The 26429-nt window shown below is 43.0% G+C and overlaps 1 protein-coding gene across 2 annotated transcripts in view; it reads left to right on the top strand.

The window, feature by feature from the left end:
- Window positions 1–26429, top strand: part of LOC139445447 (protein pigeon-like) — a 60244-nt gene that overhangs the window by 14027 nt on the left and 19788 nt on the right. For both annotated transcript variants that reach the window (XM_071226594.1, XM_071226593.1), the window contains exons 11-24: window positions 1641–1799; window positions 2957–3034; window positions 4755–4847; window positions 5525–5676; window positions 6542–6698; window positions 8238–8395; window positions 12935–13004; window positions 16063–16160; window positions 17192–17422; window positions 20371–20438; window positions 20855–20990; window positions 21786–21881; window positions 22852–22940; window positions 23714–23808. In XM_071226594.1, coding sequence (XP_071082695.1) covers window positions 1641–1799; window positions 2957–3034; window positions 4755–4847; window positions 5525–5676; window positions 6542–6698; window positions 8238–8395; window positions 12935–13004; window positions 16063–16160; window positions 17192–17422; window positions 20371–20438; window positions 20855–20990; window positions 21786–21881; window positions 22852–22940; window positions 23714–23808 — 1680 coding nt within the window. The remainder of the gene's footprint in view (window positions 1–1640; window positions 1800–2956; window positions 3035–4754; window positions 4848–5524; window positions 5677–6541; window positions 6699–8237; window positions 8396–12934; window positions 13005–16062; window positions 16161–17191; window positions 17423–20370; window positions 20439–20854; window positions 20991–21785; window positions 21882–22851; window positions 22941–23713; window positions 23809–26429) is intronic.

Genomic DNA, 26429 nt, shown 5'->3' with positions numbered 1-26429 from the left:
CAATAAATCGATTATTAAATCAGTTTCCATTCAGTAATATCGATTTCAGTTAGGAATATCGATAGTTTCGATTGTATTTACCATATCAATACAATACATGCAATGCTGTTCAAATTTGTTTTCCTTTCGATCATGAGTGGTAGAAGTTTACACATGGTAATGTGGAAGTTTCTTTTTCTTAAATTATTAGGGTAAAGAAAAAACAAATCAGTCATATCTCAAACTTTACTTTTTATTTGTTGTTATGGTTATCACATTCAAAGGAAACTTCTGTTCCAAGGTTTAATTCAACTCTAAAATCCATCTAAAATGATACACTGAAAACTATCGATATTTATCGCAATAGTTGCTTGCAATATCAATAGTTATCGCAATGGTTTCTTTCAATATCAATAGTTATCTCAATAGTGATTCCCAAACCAATAGTCACCCCCAGTGGCCATGCAATAGGATGAAATAGAGGAGCAAGGACAGAAGTGAACACAATGCCATTGTGTCCAATGTAACAAATGTTATGTTTGGGATAACACTTTCTTAGTGAAGTACAGATTCTTGTACAAAAAAGTACTAGAATGTGTACTTTGCTGAGAGAGTGTTATCCCAAATATAACATTTGTTTAAAAGACAGACATGTTTTCAAAATGTATAGTATAGAACATGTGTTTTCCCTGGACATCCATATAATGGAAGTGATTTATGATAAAGGTAGCCAGATGCTTTTGTCTGGTTAATTTGGAATCATCATTGATTAGAAATGTATTTCGTTAACAAGAAATTATGTCATTTGACTGGAAGTCAGGTCAGTAGAGTGTAATTGCATATTAATTTGTCTTTGAGTAAGGAGAGGAATGGGACTTTCACTTCACGTTTTAGGTCATGTGTTTTTTCAGATTTGTGTCACTAGACCGGACATGCTTTAGAGTTCCTTATTATTGTAGCTGGAGACAAGGTACTTTAAGCTGAGGTTGTAGTAGGCATGTATATCCCCCCAACAAAGGTATTGGTACCAAACTGGAAATGTTATGTGAATGATTTCTGGGTCTTCTGAAAATATCAGTGATGTGTCTGCTTCTGTGTTGGCAGTCCTTGCATTTCACTTTTCTAGTTGACCATGTGAAACATAGGTTTTCAAAACGTGCATGTATTAGATATTTTGAGTGAGTGAGTATGGTTTTACGCCGCTTTTAGCAATATTCCAGCAATATCACGGTGGGGGACACCAGAAATGGGCTTCACACATTGTACCCATGTCGGGAATCGAACCCGGGTCTTCGGCGTGGCGAGCGAACGCTTTAACCACTAGGCTACCAGACCGCCCCTGACTGATTTTGAAGGTATCAATTTTGCAGCTGTTACTGAACCTTATCATTCCTGGGCTGCGTTTCACAAAGCGATCCTAGCACTACGTCTATCGTAACTCTTATGCTTTAACATACACTTTCAATAGTTGTAACACTACAACTGCTTGCATGGGGTCCTGGGCCCACTTGCACAAAGCGATCTTAGCGCTAAGACTATTGTAAGTCTATGTTAAAGTATGGGAGTTATGATCATTTTAACACTGAGATCTTTTTGTTCAAGTGGGCCCAGGTCTTTTATTGTTTATTATTGTTTTCAAGATGTATTTTGCGTTCGTGCAGATGTAAGTCTAAATGCCTGTGTGCTGAGTCAGGCTAACGGAACTTACTGCCTGTGCTATCAACATATGGCCTTCACCTCCAGCAAGGGCAAGGCCTCACCAACAGCAGCGGCAGACAGCGACAATGTCATCAACTACTACATCTGCATGGTGCATCACAGTAGGTAGACAATCTCGCCTCATCCATGGCTGATTCAGGGGGACCACCCTCTCCCCGCTTCACACATGGTTACCATCCGGGTACGAGTCGACAGTGACTGCAAGCGATTATATTTAGCAGTGACCTTGGTCAATAGTGCTTTAAATACTGCTTGAAATACTACATCTGCACACGCTGCTAAAAATAGTCACTCACTGTCACCTGACTGCCGATCCACAGTCGGATTGAAGCAACATGATCGAAACTCAATGATGACGTTTATCGTTAAGAACATGGATATTTCTTGAAAAGCGCACTTTGCGTTTCTGTCATTACTGTAAGTGGTATTCTTTATCGGTGGAATGCCTCGTCGACACTTCATAAGTATTAGAACACCTGCAGCTACCTTTGTTAATTAATCCTCGCGATGTGGCAAGGACTATAGAAACATAAGCAAGGAAAACTGGGATTTAAACTGATGATCAGGGATCATGTGCAACTGGCACATGGTTACAGCGTGTAAAGTCCATTCCCCTGCTCTGATTGTACTGGAATACACAGGGTTCATAAGGCTCATGAAATTTTAATTTGGTTTTCTGACGACTGTAATAGTTTTGGAAAATAAAACAATTTTATGAAGACATGGAAAAATGGAATTTTTTTGTTGGTGACTGAGTTTTATATGCTTTCTTGTCAATGATCACCAGAAGAAGACAATTGGTATTAAAAAAAATTATTTTTTTATATTTATTATGTAATATATCCCCTTGTTATGGTTTTTTGGATGCTTAAGTAACATTCCTAGTTTTCTCAAGAACAACGTTAAAACATCTCACTCACTTATAAAAGACGACCTTATCTTTTAAATAGGACACTGAGTATTTACAATGTCTGTGTGATGCCACTCCCTTTGTTATAGCGAGAGTAATCGCAATAAACATGGCCGTCCCAAAACGTATGATTGCTGAAAACCTATGATCTGACGATATTTATATATTTGATATGGAAAACTGGCATATTACCATGGAAAAGTCGTGGAAATTTAGGCTATCGAATTAAGGACCCGCTTACTCGCTGACACAGTCGCAACCACCCACACACGTTGTCAGGGGTTTGCTTGCCAAGTGTTGTCTGTTTCATGTTTCTGTGTAGATCTGACACTGGTTGTTTATTTGCAGCAAAAGTTCTCCATGGGTGTGTTCCAGGACTGCCGAGGAGTGTGATTGGATCACGTAGACTTTCCTTTCACTGGATAGGTGAGTTGATTGGATAAAAGTATCTATTTATGGATTTACTGTGTATTTTTTTCGGTACATTGAGTTATAATGTGCAAACTATATGAATCTGCGTAGCACATCGGTTTTTCGATTCATACCTCAATGAATCGAAAAAAATACACAGTCAATGCTTATGATTAAATTCAACAATGTAAAACATGTTTTATCTACAATAGTTTATCCAAAAATAGTTGTATATATCAAAACAGACAAAAATGACGAGATTGATAAACATTCCAGGTGTAGGAATACATACTGTGGCGTGACATGAATCAGGTGATCATTTAATTTAGGCACATAACTTGACACGCCAGTAGCAAATCAATGGAGAGTAGGATCAGAACAATCTTCATTGGACCTGTCAATTAAGGCAAGAGGTGAGAAGAACTGCAACTGTCAGACTGTAACAAACCGGAAGAAATATGTCCGGGAGAAGGCGTCTGTTTCTAATGACATGGTCAGTTACTGCCAGATTCCTGAAAACGGGAAAAACACAGTTTGAAAAATGCTAGTTAGAAATGCCACCCAAAGACATGCACGTTTGCTGTTTCTTTCATTCTCGGCCTTCGGTTTCAAGGGTAGTTTGGACAATGAATATGCATGAATGTTGCTAAATGTCCTGTGCATGACGATACACGTTATCAGAAAGGGAATTCCCTCAACTGTAATATTGGGATTCCCCGACATTCCGCAGTAATAAAAGAAGTGCCCCTCGGTGGGTGTGGCTTAATTTTTTACATTCACTGGGAAATGAATGCAATAACACTTGAGCAATTCAGCTAATCAAAATGCAGGAATTTCAATGAACACATTGAAAATTTAATTATATTATAAGCATATATATTTAGACAATGTTGACTAACTAAGATACCAACAAATGATTTGATAACGTCATCTCAGCGTCATTAATTCCTGGAACTAAGAACACAGAAAACATAAAGTTACACTATTGAAAGTGTGACTTTCTTTTATTTACAGAAGAGAAAAGGTATCTGTAGGTTATTGTCTTACTGTTATTAGTATTCATTTCAAACTTGTTTTATATACAAATCTGTGATGTTGCAAGTTATTTTACTGTCCTTTGACTACAGGGTTTTAGAAACTATTAATGCATTACTTTGTCTTGTAACAATATGGCTGAAGTATTGCTGATGTTCCTCAAAATTTTAACACACTCACTGACTCTTTCTGATTGGTTACAGAATGGGAAATCTTTTCCAATGTCCCCTATGCTGTATTGTATGAATGTGTATGAGGTTGATTGATACGTACTGATCGAGCCTCACATAGAAGAAGAGTGGAATCTTTTGTTGTGGACAATACATGATGTCACAGAGTTATGGCCACACAACTTGAATCAGAAAATTGTCAGTAAGATCATTTCTACCCCTCGAGACTGGTTGACAACTCATATTATCCAACTGTTACGTCTCTTCTCTTCTATGAGGCACATGTGGCCCAGTGATGGTAAGATGCATATTCCTGTGTAGTGTTGTGTCCCTTGGCCAGGCAAGGATCTGCTGGTTAAAGTTCAGATTCCAGATTTGCCCTGTTTATGATTTTTGGTCTGTTGGGACAATACCCTTGCATGGTTTCACATGCACTCAAAGTCTACAAGACCATGCTTTTTTTCACAAAGGTTTTTCACACTGACCTGCTCAACTCCAAACCTGACGCAAACTGATTCTCCTTGTTTCAGGAGACTACCTGATGGTGCTTCTCCCAGGATTCTTCGTCCATCTACTCAATGTCGGGATCGAGTTCGAACCGTGCCACCACATCCTCCTTCACAGTGAGTACTACGCTTGGGGGAATGAATGGGTTCCTGGACTTCATGAATCAGGTGGCCAGACTCCACCACTTGAATAACTGCACATCACTGCGATCATTGGCAGCCATGACACAGCTAGAATATTGCTGACTAAACAACAAACTACTACTCAGGTAATGTAGATACCCATAGATATGTACACAGATTGTAGCCATTGTATTGGCCCTCTTTCAGAATGTCTGTTACTCCAAAATAGAAGGTACCACTGTCTAGTGGTTGTTCGTCTGCCTGGAGAGCTGAAGGTCGGGAGTTCGATCCCCAGCCACGTCACACCAAAAGACATTAAAAGATGGTATTTGTTGTTTCCCTGTCTGGCGCTCGGCACAGAGAATAAAATAAGGATTGGTCGGCTGGGTGTCAGTGTCTGAGTGGGGTGTTCATGTTAAACTGTGGCATGGTATCTCAGTAGGCTAGCACTATAAAAAAGTCATTAGTCCCGACTGGTACAAGCAGCCACACACACATACAAACACAGACCTGAGACCTGCATCACTTAGATCTTTCCTCCCACATTAAGCTGAAACGCTGTGATATGACCGGAATACTGTCAGCGATAAACCAACTCACTCACTCACTCCTGTTCCAAATGTGGATAGAGCATGTGTTTGTGTGGTGTGAAGTCATCAGTTCTGTTCCAGATCATGCCAGAGACCGGTTGATGACCTCAAGCACAGCCAGCCTGATGACCTCTGACCCGGAGAATGATCCTGCCCATGGGAGTGTGTCCGCCTCTGACACGGAAGGGACTGACACGCGGCCAGACACCCGCACCTACACTGTCCGGTTCCAGGTACACAGATAGGGATTCTGTTAGATGTCACACTATTGAAGGTTGTACCCCTGGGTATCCATGATGGTTATGACATGTAAAAACTCAGGACTTGGTTGTAGCGCTATAGTTGCCACAGTACTTGGTTGTAGTGCTAGTGTTAGCCCCAGTGCTTGGTTGTAGCGCTATAGTTGCCACAGTACTTGGTTATTGCGCTATAGTTGCCACAGTACTTGGGTGTAGCGCTATAGTTGCCACAGCACTTGGTTGTAGCGCCATAGTTAGCCCCAGTACTTGGTTGTAGTGCTATTGTTAGCCACAGTACTTGGTTGTAGTGCTATAGTTAGCCACAGTACTTGGTTATAGCGCTATAGTTGCCACAGTACTTGGGTGTAGCGCTATAGTTGCCACAGCACTTGGTTGTAGCGCTATAGTTAGCCCCAGTACTTGGTTGTAGTGCTATTGTTAGCCCCAGTTCTTGGTTGTAATGCTATAGTTAGCCACAGTACTTGGTTGTAGTGCTATAGTTAGCCACAGTTCTTGGTTGTAATGCTATGATTAGCCACTGTACTTGGTTGTAATGCTATAGTTAGCCACAGTTCTTGGTTGTAATGCTATGGTTAGCCACTGTACTTGGTTGTAATGCTATGGTTAGCCACAGTACTTTGTTGTAATGCTATAGTTTGCCACTGTACTTGGTTGTAATGCTATGGTTAGCCACAGTACTTGGTTGTAATGCTATAGTTGCCACAGTACTTGGTTGTAGCACTAAAGCTAGCCACAGTACTTGGTTGCAGGGCTATAGTTGCCACAGTACTTGGTTGTAATGCTATAGTTTGCCACAGTTCTTGGTTGTAATGATATAGTGTTGGTTCATGCTCTGCAGCTGGTGGACACCATGATCCCGACAGACGAGCGGTGTGTGAGCCAGGCCTCCCTGCCATCATGGACACTTGACATGCCAGACACCATGTCTGTGACCAGTCATCAGTGTAGGAACATCCACTCGCTGTCACCATGCAGGACGTTCACCAGAGAAATAGGTACACCCATATCACAGTTAACTCTCACTCACACACCCTCTCACTCACCCTCTCACTCACTCACTCACTCACCCACCTGTCTGCCCCCTCACTCACTCACTCACTCACAAACCCTCTCACTCACTCACTCACTCACTCACTCACTCACTCACTCACTCACTCACTCACTCGCCTGTCTGCCCCCTCACTCACTCACACACCCTCTCACTCACCCACCCTCTCACTCACCCACCTGTCTGCCCCCTCACTCACTCACTCACACACCCTCTCACTCACTCACTCACTCACTCACCCACCTGTCTGCCCCCTCACTCACTCACTCACACACCCTCTCACTCACTCACTCACTCACTCACCCACCTGTCTGCCCCCTAACTCACTCACTCACACACCCTCTCACTCACTCACCCTCTCACTCACTCACTCACCCACCTGTCTGCCCCCTCACTCACTCACACACCCTCTCACTCACTCACTCACTCACTCACCCACCTGTCTGCTCCCTCACTCACACACTCACACACCCCATCACTCACTCACCCTCTCACTCACCCACCCTCTCACTCACCCACCTGTCTGCCCCCTCACTCACTCACTCACACACCCTCTCACTCACTCACTCACTCACTCACCCACCTGTCTGCCCCCTAACTCACTCACTCACACACCCTCTCACTCACTCACCCTCTCACTCACTCACTCACCCACCTGTCTGCCCCCTCACTCACTCACACACCCTCTCACTCACTCACTCACTCACTCACCCACCTGTCTGCTCCCTCACTCACACACTCACACACCCTCTCACTCACTCACCCTCTCACTAACTCACTCAATCAACCACCTGTCTGCAACTCACTCACTCTCTCAATCACCCACCTGTCCGCCCCTTCCCTCAAACACTCACCCACCCACTCATTCGCCCACTCGCTCACTCACTCAATCACCTACCTGTCCACCCCCTCTCTCCAACACTGACCCACCCACTCACTCGCCCACTCACTCACTCAATCACCTACCTGTCCACCCCCTCTCACTCATTCACCCTCCCACTCACCTACCTCATATGGAATGCTTTCCTTGTGCAAGTTTATCATCATCATCACCATCACCATCATCATCATCATCATCATCAGGGCTGTTGGGTAGCCTAGTGGTTAAAGCGTTAGTTCGTCACGAAGACCCGGGTTCGATTCCCGACATGGGCACAATGTGTGAAGCCCATTTCTGGTGTCCCTGCCGTGATATTGCTGGAATATTGCTAAAAGTGGCATAAAACCATACTCACTCACTCACTCACTCACTCACTCACTCACTCACTCACTCACTCACTCACTCACTCACTCACTCACTCACTCACTCACTCACTCACTCATCATCATCATTATTATTATATTCCATGGTCTGTGAACGAAACTAAGGATAGCCAGTAGTAATGGTGTTATTGACAGTCTGAATTGGATTCTGATCATCAGTATTTGTAGATGGAAGTCTGTTGAGGGGTATGTGAGTTCTCTGAAAGTTGTTTTCTGCCACCAGGGGGCAGTGTGTACGACTACCGTAATGGCCAGGTGTGGAAGGTTGGCGTGTCACTGGAGGGGCTGGCGGAGAGCTTCAAGGCAGCTTACACCCCGACCCGACAAGCCCTGTTACACTACCTCATCATACGGACAAAAGACATCTACACAATCAAAAAGGTGATATACCTGCTGAGAATTCTCTTGACCGAAGTACTCGATGGAGACATTATCTAGTGGTGGATCGCAAGCTCCTTCCCAGCAGGTGACACCTTCGGTAACGTCACTGCCACCAGTGTGGGTGCGGCCATGACAAGAATCTTGAAATTTGCCCTCTAACCCCAAATGTAGTAATGTTTATACTTTTGTTTATGTCTTTGGGAATGCCATCATATTTCATTTTGAAAAGGTTTACGACTGACAATGTTTTCCAGATGAATTTACTTTGTTTTAATAATCAGATTGGTTCGAGCTTGCAGACTAACGCAAAACCAACCAACTTCTCCCTTACATTCTTACTATATCAATAATACGATAATTCTAATGAAACAGAAATTCTAACTGACAAAGAAAGAAAGTAATTTAACAGGGGTAAGTGTATTCGGTGTCACGACAGTCGCCAATTGTTTGTAAACATAACGGTCATTCAGTTGCGAGTTCAGCTCCAAGCATGGTTGTGGCCACCTATCACAGTGGGGAGTTATGACTGGCAACAGCAACAGTATAGAGAGCTCCGCGAACGGGCTATCGCTGTGAGGAGCCTGGGTGGATTGGTCCGTGGGATCCACCCTTACCTTCTTTTGATAATCACACGTGGACTCCATTGACATGAACCCAAAGTTATACATTTGTAATATTGAAATACATCAGAAAACTTGTCTGATTGTGTGGTATTGAAGCATTGAAGAAAATACCATCCATCTTAACTTACATGTATCTGCCACTGAAGTTAAGAAATAAATAATGTTGCTGGTGTAGAAGTCTAGTTCCGATGCAGATATACTGGTATTTGTGTTTGTGTGCTTGACCTCTACTATTCTGACAGTGATCTCCGTTATTGTTGAAATAGAGGATTAACCACTGTGTTCAGTTGTTACCGAAAAATCTACATACGAGTGATTAATCTGCGAGGATTAGAACGAGGCTTTGTAGATTTTTCGGTAACAACCGAACACAGTGGTTAATCCTTTTTCTCCCATAACAATACGCCATAAAAAGTCGAGCTCGTAGTTGAAGATTTCCCGTGTTTAGTAACCACTCTGGATTCCCCCCAGCCTCGTTTTCGAATATGCTCAGTAAGACAACTGCACCATAAACAGGTAAAAAGGATCTAGCGAAGACAACTCACACAAGTTTCTCCATGACAGGCAAGCCACTTGTTAGCATTCATGTTATGTTTTGGGTTAACTATTAAAAACGTTTTGAGAATTAGTAATGTGATTTGATATTTGTTAATGGTTTTGGATTTCTCAGTCCATAACTTTATTTGCATTCGTCTCGCCGTACATGACTATCATTCTCAATGCGCAACACTAAATGGTCCTACCTTTTTAGTGTATGTAAATACGTTATTCGTTTATTTGTTCGCCAGAAACAAATGTTATAAACCCAATTAAGAGGAAATTTTAAATATTGTCTTATATATTGTGAAATATTGTTAACAAAAAAAAAGGGCCCAAAGGAACTGTCAGCAGGAATGATCAGGCAAGATTCTATAAATACCAACTCAGGCAACTGATCAGCTGATTACATCTTCTCAAATCCATCAATGGATTGTAATATTTTTGGATGAATTTTCCTCTTTAAAACTAATTTTACAGTGAATAATTTGATATGTAAAATGATGATTATTTCATGTCATCTTTTTTTGTTGTGTTTTTGTTCCTGAACATGGTGAGCACATGTGTTATTGATATATATAAAAAAACTTTTTCAGTGGACAATTTTTCTTTTGAACATAATATTTAACATCATGACACCAAAAATGTTACTAAATGAGTCATCTAATTTCCCCATATTTGTGAATGACAAGGAACAATGTGAATTTGACAAGCACAATATTTTATTGTGTGTGAAACAAATACATAGGATATATGTAAACAATAAATTATCATTTCAGTAGTTCTGCAAATATTTGCATTTTAATACCCTTGTAATTTTACATTGTTATTTTACTGCAACAGTTACCTCCAAACTTTATTCTTTTGTTATTTTATCAGATTAGAAGTTAAGACTTACTCATAATAGGTAATTTAAAATTAACATTTTCTTCTTTTTATCTTCATGAAAACAAGACATAATAATAAACATGTATTTTAGTGACCTGTTCATATGTAATTTTTGGGGTAAAAAGTATTAAAATTAGACATTGCTAATGTAAACAAAGGAGGTCTATGGTAAAATGTTATAAGAGGACCGCTTGTTGGTCATTTTTTCATCACCCATAAATTTGAGTTTTTCTTTTCTTACCATGTTCTGAAAATTTACATATTAGAATAATTTAAGGTCTCTGATTAAAATAGCGACACAGCTTTCCACTCCCAGGAAGCCAATTAGATTATGTGAAAAAAATAAACCACTGTAAACCTTGTAATGGGAGAATAATTAATAAAAATACATTTCTTATTTTGTCAAATTATCTGAGTGTTTATTTTCTTAAAATATGAAATTTAAGTCTTGATTATTTTAATATAACTATGAAATATGTTTTTGATCGATCGGCTCTAGATCAACACTTCGTTATAACGTGACATTTCTTGTGTGTTTGATAGTTTTGTTTTTTTAAAATACCAAACAATATGGTTTGTTTCACTATTTCATCAGTATTTTTACATGATTTAATTAACTGTTATTAGCCTTGAAAACACCCAGTAAAGAATGTACCGGAGCTGCTCACCTGGTCCCGTAATATCTATGCGGCATCTCGCTTCGGTTACCGTCTTCTCATTCTGCAACTCAATCTGGTACATTGGGAAGCCGAAATTCTCTGATATATCTCCACATATCACACCCTTTCTTCCCCCTCTAATTTTCTTTCGGTCACTAACTTCCGGCAATGGAAACATTGTCACTACCGTAATGTTTTGCCAGCTGGGGATTTCCTGTACTAGACCTCGGGTATCCCCGATGCGAAAATAGTGACGTCTTTTATTTTTAGCCAGCCAATCAAAACGCGGTGACACAACTCTCCACTCTCAGCCAGCCAATCAGATTGGGTGAAAAAAATAAACCACTGCGAATAAACCACTGCTGGCGATTTAAGATCAAGCCTTGTTATGGGAGAAACATGACTTCGAGGTTTTGGTTGAAACTGTAAAAGCACAAGCGACAGCGACAGCGACACATAATCAACCAAGTCACTAAGCCTGAGAACACCATCCAATTAATCGCCTCCACAACCAGCATACGTTGTTGATGTTGTGTTTTTGGTGTAAGAACCAGCGAAGATGGTGATTGGGTTATCATAAGGGTGGTTGAAAACAAAGTGACCACATTGGAATGACCAACTGTCAGACTCAGCATTGCCCACCCACCAAACATGAACCCTAGGCCTTGGTTGAAACTGTATCAGTTCAAGCAAGGTAAATTCCCAAGGTTTTACATTTTCACCCAAAACCGAGGAGGAGTGTTTTAACTTCATTATGAATCGTCTAGCTGCATGAAATACCTCAAAGAATAAAATAACATTGTTAAACCTTATAGTGAAACAATACAGTAGTCGCATTATAAAAGGAATTTGATGAAAGCCTGCAAGAGAAAGACCATGTGCAGCATGCAGACAACTGAAGTCATGACATGTAAAACTGAACACCCTTTCATCACCTGCCCCAGTGGCTCAGCAGGAAAACAGTGGGTTACAATACTAAACATGATATGTGAGGTTGCAGGATCGATTTACGTCATAGAATTTTCATTCAAAAGTCCACATTGGATCCATACTAAAAAACTGTCAACTGCAAAACCTAGATCTTACAATTCAAATGTTAAATTTCTGATCAGGTCTCACTTGAAAGTAGTACCCCTCACAAGGTTACTATGAGATAGCAAATGAGTGAGTGAGTGAGTTTGATTTTACCCTGCTTTTAACAATACTCCAGCAATATCAAGGTGGGGGACACCAGAAATGGGTTTCACACATTCTACCCATGTCAGGAATCAAACCCGGGTCCTCGGTGTGATGAGCAAACGCTTTAACCACTAGGCTACCTGACCGCCCCATGAGATAGCAGGATTGCCTGCCATACTATTGACAAAAGTGGCAGTAGGTATATAAAGAGCAGGAATGAATATGTATTAGAATTGTTGCAGCATGTCTTGTTCCTCATCACTCATATACTTGTCCCAGCCCAAATATTTTATTTTTATTTTAAAGCCCTGTTAAGAAAAAACTTTTCAAATCAAATTTCATTTCTGCAGCAAGTTTTTGTATGCATAATTTCATTCATAGTGCTCTAACTGAGACACTTGTCAAGGTCACTCTGGCTTCTGCTCACCTTTTCATACTTCGAGCCACAAGAGGTGTGACCAAAATAGTTCGTTAGAATCAATTAGAATCAAGTTTATGTTTAATTTGAAATCTTCTAAAAACTGTAGATTTTCTCCAATCAAACCCAGTCAGTTTTGAAACAGATCATTTCACTGTACCTACATTCACAATGCTACATGTTACAGGCTACAGTGGTGTTTGATGATAAGTCTGTCGTTCCCTTCCTGTTTAAGATCTTCAGCGACATCTGCCAGGACCTGACAAAGACAGAGCTGACACAGTCCATTGCTGAATACCTTGTTGGTGAGATGCTTCTGTAGTTAGGCAGTGTAGAGAGTTGTTGCTGTCAGGAGCCTTGATCGGAGGTCACGTGAGGTGAGGTGAGGTGAAATGGGGTTCCTCATCGAGTTCAAGATTAATGCAGTTATATAACAATGTGCATGCACAGGTGTGTTGTTGTTGTTTTTTATCCCCCAGGCATATGATGCGGGGGGATATAGCGATCAGCCAGTCTGTCTGTCCGTCCATCCATCCGTCCGTCTGTCCGTCCGTAATCATTTCCTTTTCCGGGGCAGAACTCGAAAACAATTCAGTGTATTTGATCTAAACTTGGCAAATCTATCAGTCTCAAACTGAAGTTGAACCTTTTGCTATTTAGGAATTTTATACATTTTTATTTTTTTACTTTTTCCATGGCAACAAGTTGGACTTAGGTTCTGTAAGGGTGGTGTTCATTTCCGGAGCGTAACTCAAAACCTATTCAAAACTTTCTAACAAAACTTTGCATGTCTATCAGACTCATGCTGAACTGGTGTCTTTTGCTATTTAGGAATTTTATACATTTTTAATTTTTACGTTTCCATGGCAACAAGTTGGATTTAGGTTTGATATAGGATGGTCTCACTTATGGAGTAAAACAAATAAACTGTCAAACTGCAGCTTTTTTGACATGGGCTAAGAGAAGTGTTTGGTCAGTTACCTGGTTTGGGACCATAACGTGTTAAAATGGGCGGGGGATACAGATGACTTTGTGACTATACGCGTGTTTAGTTATTGTTTCTTGTAATTTGTCATTTGTTTGCACAGAATACAGAATTGCACATTTACTTGTGGTGCATAAAAGCTTTGCATGCAGCTGCTTGTACTGATCCGCACTGATGCCGATTTTATAGTGCTAGCTCACTGAGATACCATGCCACAGTATAACATGAATACCCCACTCAGACACAGTATACTGACTCCGAGCCAACCAGTCCTTGTTTCAGCCCCTTAATGCCGAGCGCCAGACAGGGTAACAAACAGTACCATCTTTATATGTCTTTTGGTATGATGCGGCCAGGGATTGAACCCCGGAAATTCCACCCTCCGGTCAGACGCCCTTCCACTGGACCCCGGAGGTGGTCTGGAAGTTTAGTTGGGGGTTTTCACAAACTTAAAAACTATAAATGTTCTAGTTACATCGGCAAAACTAAGATATAAGCGTTATAAGTGCGTTCATTATAAACATAGTTTACTGTATTTTACTTTTACTTTTATGACAAATAATTCGTTTGATTTTATTTATTATTTTATCATGATCTACTCTTGCTTTTGTAGAATGGGATGAGATAGGAAAATGTACTTTACATGAACTTTCTCATATGTCTTTGATGTATGTTGTCAGATTCTAATATGAAAACATAAGGTAGTATAAAGATATCTGTTGGAAGAAATTGCCAACACCTCTCTCTGGTAAGGTCTGTGTTACATCTGGGGAACACCCAGCTGAGTCTGCGTTAGATCAGGAAAAGACGCACTGCAAGACATTCTCGTTCTGGTCAGAGCTCCTTACAGCAACAACTCTAAGCATGCCTTTCAACACTTCCACTGACAGACTGTTGTTTTATCTGGCGTCTGTTGGGGCTAAAGTGTCTTCTGTCGGTAAAATGTTTGATGGTTTCAGGAACCCAACACACTCCTAAAGTTAAAGTAAGAAATTGCATACAGTGGGGCGGATCCAGCGTTTTCCAAAGGGAGGGGTCCAAATATCAAAATCCTCTCTCAGATAATTTTACCGGTACTGCCTACAACATACTACATTTGGTTTTCAAAAGGGGGGCCCCCTGGACACACATCCCCCCCCCCCCCCCCGCCCCCCCTCTGGATAAGCAAATGCTTAATTATTGTTTGTATTAAATAATGGAAGTCAAATGAGCCCTACTCTGTACATGAACTTTGTACAAATCTGACCATTCCTTGACATTGAAGCAGTGTGTAGGGCAGATACCAAAAGTGTGTGATAAGTGTTGCGCACAATGTCACATGAGACATGCTGATGTTTGTTTGGTTAAACTGAACACTCATTGGTCTGAGTACTCGATGTTTCCTAGACCGCCTCCGTGGTCTAGTGGTAGAGCGTCCGCCCGGAGAGCGGAAGGTCTGGGGTTCGATTCCCGACTGCGTCATACCTAAAGACGTTAAAAGATGGTACTTGTTGTTACCCTGTCTGGCGCTCGGCATTAGGGGCTAAAACAAGGAATGGTCGGTTCGATCCCCGACTTTGTCATACCTAAAGACGTTAAAAGATGGTACTTGTTGTTACCCTGTCTGGCGCTCGGCATTAGGGGCTAAAACAAGGAATGGTCGGTTCGATCCCCGACTTTGTCATACCATAAGAAATTTAAAAGATGGTACTTGTTGTTACCCTGTCTGGCACTCGGCATTAGGGGCTAAAACAAGGAATGGTTGGCTCGGAGTCAGTATACTGTGTCTGAGTGGGGTACTCATGTTAAACTGCGGCATGGTATTTCAGTGAGCTAGCACTATAAATCGGCATCAGTCCGGACTTATTCAAGCAGCCACACACCCACACACACACTTGCATGCACGTCACTATATAAGTGCAATAATCTTGGACGTGACGTTAAACCCCATCTCACCTCACCTCGATGTTTCCCCTGCTGGAACCAGGCCAGGAAATGTGTCTCTGTGTTCCCGGGTGATGGAAGAATGTAGTGTACACAAACCTATGGAGTATTGACTATGACCGTTACATCCAGTTTCTGATGTTGATAATAATTACTTCAGGGGGCACAGGTTGCCCAGTCATCTAAGGCACCACAATTCTCTGTGCAGAGTTGTGTCCCTTGGGCATCCAGAAACCTATGATTGTGGGTTTGAATCTCAGTTCAACCCAATTATGTTTCTAGGTTTGTCAGCACCATACCCATGCTCGTGGGTTTCACCAAAGTGATAAATGTCTGAGACCTGCATCTCTTCGGGCTTTCCTCCCACATTAAGCTGAAACTCTGTGATATAACTTGAATACTGTTAAACCAGCTCACTCACTCACTCACTCACTAATGCACTCCCCATGTTTCAGCCTCCACCTACAGCAGCATGAAGCGGCAGCTGGAAAAGGAAGTATTGCGGTTCCTGCCATTCACTGCCACAGACACATTACGTGGCCAGTTTGAACGGGTGAGCTGCCTCTGCTCACTTGAACTTTTACCCCATCAGGACCACAATGACAGGGGGCACGGGTGGCCCAGTCGTCTAAGGCACCGCAATTCGCTGTGCAGAGTTGCATCCCTTGGGCACGCCAGAAACCTATGATTGTGGGTTCGAATCCCGGTTTGCCCCGATTATGTTTCTAGGTTTGTCAGCACCATACCCGTGCTCGTGGGTTTCACCGAAGTGGTAAACATCTGATACCTGCATCACTTCGGGCTTTCCTCCCACATTAAGCTGACACGCCGTGATATAACTGGAATACTGTTAAAAGCGGCGTTAAACACAACTGACTCACTCACTCACTCACTCCCACAATGACAAAGTGAAATTATTGCATGGCTTACTACCCATTGTCTGTCCCTCATTCTTTTAAACTTATGACTTAAATTTTTAACTGTCTGGCTTAAAGATTGAGATTATCGGACTCCAATTTGTTCAAAAGAATATACTATATTAATAAAAAGGGAGAGAAATTATAAGAACTTAACAGCAGAATTTATCCCACTGAATGCTGATATGAGTGGTCGACTGAAACAATTAGCATGCAATAGGTTAAAAGTGCAAGACACTAGGTTTAAAGCAAGCTTTAACACTGCACACATGGCAACAAATTCTGATAACACTTTTTAAAAATAAATATATCTGGAAGATTTTCTATTTATATTTTTTTCCAACAACCATATTTACATAAAAAGTAATCTTGCAGCATGAACGAGCAGTGTGAACGAGCAGCACGAATTAGCAGCATGAACGAGCAGCTTGATCGATCAGTGTGAACGAGCAGCTTGATCGATCAGTGTGAATGAGCAGCTTGATCGATCAGTGTGAACGAGCAGCGTGATCGAGCAGTGTGAACGAGCAGCGTGATCGAGCAGTGTGAACGAGCCACATGAACTAACTAATCAAAATGATAATGCTTACTAAGAACTACTGAAATAAGTTCACCAATATGGTGACGATATCCCTTTAAAAATTTGAGTGGTATGTTCCGACTGCAGAGCCCATCAGGAGACAGACTTGCCCGTCTGTCCTACACGTCGTTCGACAGCATCAACATCAGTACCAAGACAGCCAGAGAGAGGGAGAGTCAGCAGCCAATCAGTGAAGACATGTGGGACATCCTACGACGCAGACTCAGGATGAGACAACTGGATCATGCCCCACGATTTAACCTGGACATCATTGGCAAGCAGTTCGCAAAAATCACATCAGATGAGGAGAGAGAGAGGGTGGGTAGTTGGATCATTATATTCACTATAAAAAGCGCCCTGGGCCCTTAAAGAATTGAGGGGTGGGGTGTACTTTTACTATTGAAACCATTCACTCTTGAATTTGTTGTTAAGAGAATGAGCAGAAGAGCACAAACTTAATTCAAACGTTAGCAAATCTACCCCGAGGATGAGAAGGGGGTCCTCATCTACCCAGAGGAGCGGAGAGGGGTACACATCTATCCAGAGGAGGAGAGCAGGGTGCACATCTATCCAGAGGAGCGGAGGGGGGTACACATCTATCCAGAGGAGGAGAGCAGGGTGCACATCTATCCAGAGGAGCGGAGGGGGGTACACATCTATCCAGAGGAGGAGAGCAGGGTGCACATCTATCCAGAGGAGCGGAGGGGGGTACACATCTATCCAGAGGAGGAGAGCAGGGTGCACATCTATCCAGAGGAGCGGAGGGGGGTACACATCTATCCAGAGGAGGAGAGCAGGGTGCACATCTATCCAGAGGAGCGGAGGGGGGTACACATCTATCCAGAGGAGGGGAGCAGGGTGCACATCTATCCAGAGGAGCGGAGGGGGGTACACATCTATCCAGAGGAGGGGAGCAGGGTGCATATCTATCCAGAGGAGGAGAGCAGGGTGCACATCTATCCAGAGGAGCGGAGGGGGGCACACATCTATCCAGAGGAGGAGAGCAGGGTGCATATCTATCCAGAGGAGGAGAGCAGGGTGCACATCTATCCAGAGGAGCGGAGGGGGGTACACATCTATCCAGAGGAGGAGAGCAGGGTGCACATCTATCCAGAGGAGGGGAGCAGGGTGCACATCTATCCAGAGGAGGGGAGCAGGGTGCATATCCATCCAGAGGAGGGGAGCAGGGTGCACATCTATCCAGAGGAGGAGAGCAAGGTGCACATCTATCCAGAGGAGGGGAGCAGGGTGCATATCTATCCAGAGGAGGGGAGCAGGGTGCACATCTATCCAGAGGAGCGGAGGGGGGTACACATCTATCCAGAGGAGTGGAGGAGGGTACACATCTATCCAGAGGAGTGGAGGAGGGTACACATCTATCCAGAGGAGGGGAGCAGGGTGCACATCTATCCAGAGGAGGGGAGCAGGGTGCACATCTATCCAGAGGAGGGGAGCAGGGTGCACATCTATACAGAGGAGGGGAGCAGGATGCACATCTATCCAGAGGAGGGGAGCAGGGTGCACATCTATCCAGAGGAGGGGAGCAGGGTGCACATCTATACAGAGGAGGGGAGCAGGGTGCACATCTATCCAGAGGAGGAGAGCAGGGTGCACATCTATCCAGAGGAGGGGAGCAGGGTGCACATCTATCCAGAGGAGGGGAGCAGGGTGCACATCTATACAGAGGAGGGGAGCAGGGTGCACATCTATCCAGAGGAGGGGAGCAGGGTGCACATCTATACAGAGGAGGGGAGCAGGATGCACATCTATACAGAGGAGGGGAGCAGGGTGCACATCTATCCAGAGGAGGGGAGCAGGGTGTACATCTATCCAGAGGAGGGGAGCAGGGTGCACATCTATCCAGAGGAGCGGAGGGGGGTACACATCTATCCAGAGGAGGAGAGCAGGGTGCATATCTATCCAGAGGAGGAGAGCAGGGTGCACATCTATCCAGAGGAGCGGAGGGGGGTACACATCTATCCAGAGGAGGAGATTAGGGTGCACATCTATCCAGAGGAGGGGAGCAGGGTGCACATCTATCCAGAGGAGGGGAGCAGGGTGCATATCCATCCAGAGGAGGGGAGCAGGGTGCACATCTATCCAGAAGAGGAGAGCAAGGTGCACATCTATCCAGAGGAGGGGAGCAGGGTGCATATCTATCCAGAGGAGGGGAGCAGGGTGCACATCTATCCAGAGGAGCGGAGGGGGGTACACATCTATCCAGAGGAGTGGAGGAGGGTACACATCTATCCAGAGGAGGGGAGCAGGGTGCACATCTATCCAGAGGAGGGGAGCAGGGTGCACATCTATCCAGAGGAGGGGAGCAGGGTGCACATCTATACAGAGGAGGGGAGCAGGATGCACATCTATCCAGAGGAGGGGAGCAGGGTGCACATCTATCCAGAGGAGGGGAGCAGGGTGCACATCTATACAGAGGAGGGGAGCAGGGTGCACATCTATCCAGAGGAGGAGAGCAGGGTGCACATCTATCCAGAGGAGGGGAGCAGGGTGCACATCTATCCAGAGGAGGGGAGCAGGGTGCACATCTATACAGAGGAGGGGAGCAGGGTGCACATCTATCCAGAGGAGGGGAGCAGGGTGCACATCTATACAGAGGAGGGGAGCAGGATGCACATCTATACAGAGGAGGGGAGCAGGGTGCACATCTATCCAGAGGAGGGGAGCAGGGTGTACATCTATCCAGAGGAGGGGAGCAAGGTGCACATCTATCCAGAGGAGGGGAGCAGGGTGCACATCTATACAGAGGAGGGGAGCAGGGTGCACATCTATACAGAGGAGGGGAGCAGGGTGCACATCTATCCAGAGGAGAGGAGGAGGGTGCACATCTGTGAGGGACACCATGGGTTTCACAGACTGTATGTTGGATATTGCAGAATGTTATTTACAGAAAACAGTAAGGTAGAAGGGGAGTATTATTGCCTTGTAACTATTATTGAAAACATTTGTGCGAGCATGCATACAGAGTTTCAGAAAAGGAGTAGTACATTTTTGTATTTGGAATTCCCTTTTGGTAATCATGTAATAATGAAACTTCAGAATGTTAAATGTCTGTGTAATTGGAAACAGTGGAATGTGGACGCCCCACCCCTCGTGTGGATATATATGCATTAATAACTACTGAAAATAGTGGCAAAATACAGGTTTGGGCAAGTTTTTGATGAAATACTGTTCAAAACAGCATTAGAGCCATCTCACTGTATTCTCCCAGATATTGGTGTGAGTGAACATTCCAGTGTCTTCTTCAGGTCAAGTGGGAGAGAGTTATTAAACCATCCAGAGAGGCGTTCCTCGGAAGCATTCACAGAACCAACAGGTTGGTACTGTTCCTGTTGAGACAAGATCTGGGTTAAGATTGGGATCCTTATAGGCTTAATTTCTCTTTCTCTCACCCCATTGTAGAACTGAATTGGGATCTTCACCCTCCTCTTATCTCCTGGAAATATATTATATGCCACTCAACATTCGATAGGGATATTCTAAGTGTTCATTTGGGGTATAAACCTGACTGGTTATTTGGAGAAAATGTTAACTGGAGTGTTTCCGTTGTTTGAAAAGCTTTATACAAATTTATCTCAAGGTCACAAGTATCCACTGAAATAATCTGAATCATGCCTTGTAATATGAAGATGTTGATAATAATAATAATGATAATAATAATAATAATAATTCGCTGGGCCAGTGATGATAATCATGATGATGATGGATAAATGGCCTATAATTGTACTGCAGGGATACCCCAGTGCAAGCATCTAATGGTGGCAATGGGCGACGTAGTCGAACAGAGATGGTGCTCGGACCTCAGCCTCAGTTCCTGCAGGGCGCCTATGGTGAAGATGTGTCCAGGACAAGGAAGCTGAATGCACTGGTGGGCGTTGTACTTTCATTGTTTCCTTTGATCATGAAGCGTTAATGTGTTAATTCAAATTTGAGCTCCTCCTCCACAGCCCCTGCAATTAGTTTTGAAGCCACATGCTTATGACAGATGCTAGATACATCATAGCAGATATGTTTCTGACATATGCTTAGATGATCTTGAAGGTCAAGGTTATTCATGACAAAAATGGCAGCACCCAGTCAGGACGATCTGATCGATAATCAAGATCTATACCTGTGATCACGAAATGCATCAAATCACATGAGCACCTTGATTAAAAACATGAAAAGATTTGGAAAATATCTGCTGACAACAAGTTGGCGGTGCACATGCTTTGCAAATCCTGCAATCAATCGAAATCTGCACGACAGTTTCGATTTCGGTGTGCGATTTTGATTGGACTATGCATAGACTCGTTAGTCTAGGAAAAATGAAACTCCATAATACCAGCCTAGGTCGGCAAGGGTAGAAACTGGACTTTTATTTTCAGTTAAATCTCTTGCCTTGGGAAGATGAACTCATAATAACCACTGGTGGTGCTACAATCGAGCCCAGGAATTCCAGCCTTGTTCGGCAAGGGTGGAAACTGGACTTTTGAAGTCAGTCAACTCTCTTGCCTCGGGAAGATGCATTTTGGAGGCATTCACTCACTGTGCACTAACATACTTGTTTTTGTGGTCAAATTATATAAATAACTCTACGGTCTGGTCCAGAATACAATCAAGAGTCCAAGTGTGGTTGTACAGCTAGAAGTCATGTTATGTCTCATGCACAACCGTGTTGTAGACAGAAGACTTGCTTACGTCCTACCTGGCTCACCATCTCAAGAAGGACAACAAGGTGAAGGCTCACAACGTGGCCAAGGAATATGTGGCATGTCAGGTGGGTACACACATGTCCTGGAGTCCTGGAGATATAACTGAAACACTGTCTGTGTAGGTACAGGCGACACACCGTGATATAACTGAAATACTGTCTGTGTAGGTACAGTGATATAACTGAAATACTGTCTGTGTAGGTACAGTGATATAACTGAAATACTGTCTGTGTAGGTACAGGCGACACATCGTGATATAACTGAAATACTGTCTGTGTAGGTACAGGCGACACATCGTGATATAACTGAAATACTTTCTGTGTAGGTACAGGTGACACACCGTGATATAACTGAAATACTGTCTGTGTAGGTACGAGTGACACATCGTGATATAACTGAAATACTTTCTGTGTAGGTACAGTGATATAACTGAAATACTGTCTGTGTAGGTACAGGTGGCACACCGTGATATAACTGAAATACTGTCTGTGTAGGTACAGTGATACAACTGAAATACTGTCTGTGTAGGTACAGTGATACAACTGAAATACTGTCTGTGTAGGTACAGGCGCGCACCGTGATATAACTGAAATACTGTCTGTGTAGGTACAGTGATACAACTGAAATACTGTCTGTGTAGGTACAGGTGGCACACCGTGATATAACTGAAATACTGTCTGTGTAGGTACAGTGATATAACTGAAATACTGTCTGTGTAGGTACAGTGAAACAACTGAAATACTGTCTGTGTAGGTACAGGCGCGCACCGTGATATAACTGAAATACTGTCTGTGTAGGTACAGTGATATAACTGAAATACTGTCTGTGTAGGTACAGTGATATAACTGAAATACTGTCTGTGTAGGTACAGTGATATAACTGAAATACTGTCTGTGTAGGTACAGTGATATAACTGAAATACTGTCTGTGTAGGTACAGTGATATAACTGAAATACTGTCTGTGTAGGTACAGTGATATAACTGAAATACTGTCTGTGTAGGTACAGTGATACAACTGAAATACTGTCTGTGTAGGTACAGAAGACCAAGCAGCTGTGTCACCTGTTATGGAGTCTGAGACGGACAGAATCATCTGGATATGACGACGACATCCTTCCCAACCTGTGAGTCGCATTCCACACTTTACACTGTCTTCCACACTTCACACTGTATTCCACATTTCACACTGTATTCCACACTTCACACTGTATTCCACACTTCACACTGTATTTCACACTTCACACTGTATTCCTGTGTTCACACCATAGTCCACACTTTACACTGTCTTCCACACTTCACACTGTATTCCACACTTCACACTGTATTCCACACTTCACACTGTATTCCACACTTCACACTGTATCCCACACTTCACACTGTATTCCACACTTCACACTGTATTCCAGTGTTCACACTTCACACTGTATTCCAGTGTTCACACCATAGTCCACTTCACACTGTATTCCACACTTCTCACCTCTTGCCTTAATTGACATGTCAGGTTATGTGCATAAATTAAACAATCACCTGATTCATGTCACGTCACAGAATATATTCCTACACCAGGAATGTTTATAAATCTTGTCATTTTTGTCTGTTTTAAGATGTTCAACTGTTTTTGGTTTAACTATTGAAGATAAAACATGTTTTACATTTTCGAATATAATTACAAGCATTGACTGTGTATTTTTTTTCGGTTCATCCTTTTTTCGATTTATACCTCAATGAACAAAAAAAATACAAGGTCAATCTTAAATATTTCTGCAATCTGTGACTGATCAATGAATCCCCATTGAGTTGAATACCTGTAGGACTGTCCCTGATGATAGAAGTTTTTTAGCAGGTAACGCAAATTCCTTATGAAGCGACTTACATTAATTATTACTTCTGTGTGTAGGTGTGAAGCAGCGGATGACGAGGAGTATGAACTGTTCCAGCTGTACGAGAGACTCTATCTGATGTTGTGTGAACTCTGCTTCCCCTCCCCCCCAGGTGAGCTTCCTCCCCGTCTCAACACCACGACAACAATCAGATGACCAGTCTAGTGACCAATCAGCAAGAGGCTGTAACCAATATGCAAGTTGAAACTGGTGACCAATCAGCAAGAGGCTGTAACCAATATGCAAGTTGAAACTGGTGACCAATCAGCAAGAGTCTGTAACCAATATGCAAGTTGAAACTGGTGACCAATCAGCAAGAGGCTGTAACCAATATGCAAGTTGAAACTGGTGACCAATCAGCAAGAGGCTGTAACCAAGTTGAAACCGGTGACCAATCAGCAAGAGGCTGTAACCAATATGCAAGTTGAAACTGGTGACCAATCAGCAAGAGGCTGTAACCAATATGCAAGTTGAAACTGGTGACCAATCAGCAAGAGGCTGTAACCAATATGCAAGTTGAAACTGGTGACCAATCAACAAGAGGCTGTAACCAAGTTGAAACCGGTGACCAATCAGCAAGAGGCTGTAACCAATATGCAAGTTGAAACTGGTGACCAATCAGCAAGAGGCTGTAACCAATATGCAAGTTGAAACTGTTGACCAATCAGCAAGAGGCTGTAACCAATATGCAAGTTGAAACTGGTGACCAATCAGCAAGAGGCTGTAACCAAGTTGAAACCGGTGACCAATCAGCAAGAGGCTGTAACCAAGTTAAAACCGGTGACCAATCAGCAAGAGGTTGAAACTGATGATCAATCAGCAAAAGGCTGTAACAAAGTCGAGACAGGTGACCAATCAGCAAGAGGCTGTAACCAATATGCAAGTTGAAACTGGTGACCAACCAGCAAGAGGCTGTAACCAATATGCAAGTTGAAACTGGTGACCAATCAGCAAGAGGCTGTAACCAAGTTGAAACTGGTGATCAATCAGCAAAAGGCTGTAACAAAGTCGAGACAGGTGACCAATCAGCAAGAGGCTGTAACCAATATGCAAGTTGAAACCGGTGACCAATCAGCAAGAGGCTGTAACCAATATGCAAGTTGAAACTGGTTACCAATCAGCAAGAGGCTGTAACCAATATGCAAGTTGAAACTGGTGACCAATCAGCAAGAGGCTGTAACCAATATGCAAGTTGAAACTGGTGACCAATCAGCAAGAGGCTGTAACCAATATGCAAGTTGAAACTGGTGACCAATCAGCAAGAGGCTGTAACCAATATGCAAGTTGAAACTGGTGATCAATCAGCAAAAGGCTGTAACAAAGTCGAGACTGGTGACCAATCAGCAAGAGGCTGTAACAAAGTCGAGACTGGTGACCAATCAGCAAGAGGCTGTAACCAATATGCAAGTTGAAACTGGTGATCAATCAGCAAAAGGCTGTAACAAAGTCGAGACTGGTGACCATTCAACAAGAGGCTGTAACCAATATGCAAGTTGAAACTGGTGACCAATCAGCAAGAGGCTGTAACCAATATGCAAGTTGAAACTGGTGACCAATCAGCAAGAGGCTGTAACCAATATGCAAGTTGAAACTGGTGACCAATCAGCAAGAGGCTGTAACCAATATGCAAGTTGAAACTGGTGACCAATCAGCAAGAGGCTGTAACCAATATGCAAGTTGAAACTGGTGACCAATCAGCAAGAGGCTGTAACCAATATGCAAGTTGAAACTGGTGACCAATCAGCAAGAGGCTGCAACCAAGTTGAAACCGGTGACCAATCAGCAAGAGGCTGTAACCAATATGCAAGTTGAAACTGGTGACCAATCAGCAAGAGGCTGTAACCAATATGCAAGTTGAAACTGGTGACCAATCAGCAAGAGGCTGTAACCAATATGCAAGTTGAAACTGGTGACCAATCAGCAAGAGGCTGTAACCAAGTTGAAACCGGTGACCAATCAGCAAGAGGCTGTAACCAAGTTGAAACCGGTGACCAATCAGCAAGAGGCTGTAACCAATATGCAAGTTGAAACCGGTGACCAATCAGCAAGAGGCTGTAACCAAGTTGAAACCGTTGACCAATCAGCAAGAGGCTGTAACCAAGTTGAAACCGGTGACCAATCAGCAAGAGGCTGTAACCAAGTTGAAACTGGTGATCAATCAGCAAAAGGCTGTAACAAAGTCGAGACTGGTGACCAATCAGCAAGAGGCTGTAACAAAGTTGAAACTGGTGACCAATCAGCAAGAGGCTGTAACCAAGTCGGAACTGGTGATCAATCAGCAAAAGACTGAAACAAAGTCGAGACTGGTGACCAATCTGCAGCTGTTCAAGATCAGCACTTGTCATTCCAAAAAACACATTTTTAGCACACCTGAACGAAAGTAAGCTTATATATCATGGCCTGTTTGTCTAGCATCAGTCGGTCGGTTTCGGGATGCATGCTAAATATATTCTCCAACAAAACCACTGAAATTTACATACTTGACTCCCGAATTTGTTCAAGAGGTTTGAATCCGGTTATCAATATGGCCACCACGGCAGCCTTGAAAAGGATCTTTTGAGCCATTACTTAATTTCTTTACAATATGCTCTGATGAAAGTTGGTATTTGTTACATAGTTGTGGGATTCAGCACATATGTTCTGGGTTTTTCTAAAGAAAAAGAAAATTTGACATTGCTCATAAATTATCTCAAATGCATAGTTGGCTCTGTAAACAAGGTAAACTTCTGCTCT

The sequence above is a fragment of the Haliotis cracherodii genome, unplaced genomic scaffold (assembly GCF_022045235.1).
Source record: "Haliotis cracherodii isolate W230 unplaced genomic scaffold, xgHalCrac1.p SCAF_6, whole genome shotgun sequence".
Taxonomy (NCBI): domain Eukaryota; kingdom Metazoa; phylum Mollusca; class Gastropoda; order Lepetellida; family Haliotidae; genus Haliotis; species Haliotis cracherodii.
The sequence above is the reverse complement of the archived record's forward strand: the minus strand, read 5'-3'. Positions and strand labels throughout refer to the sequence as shown.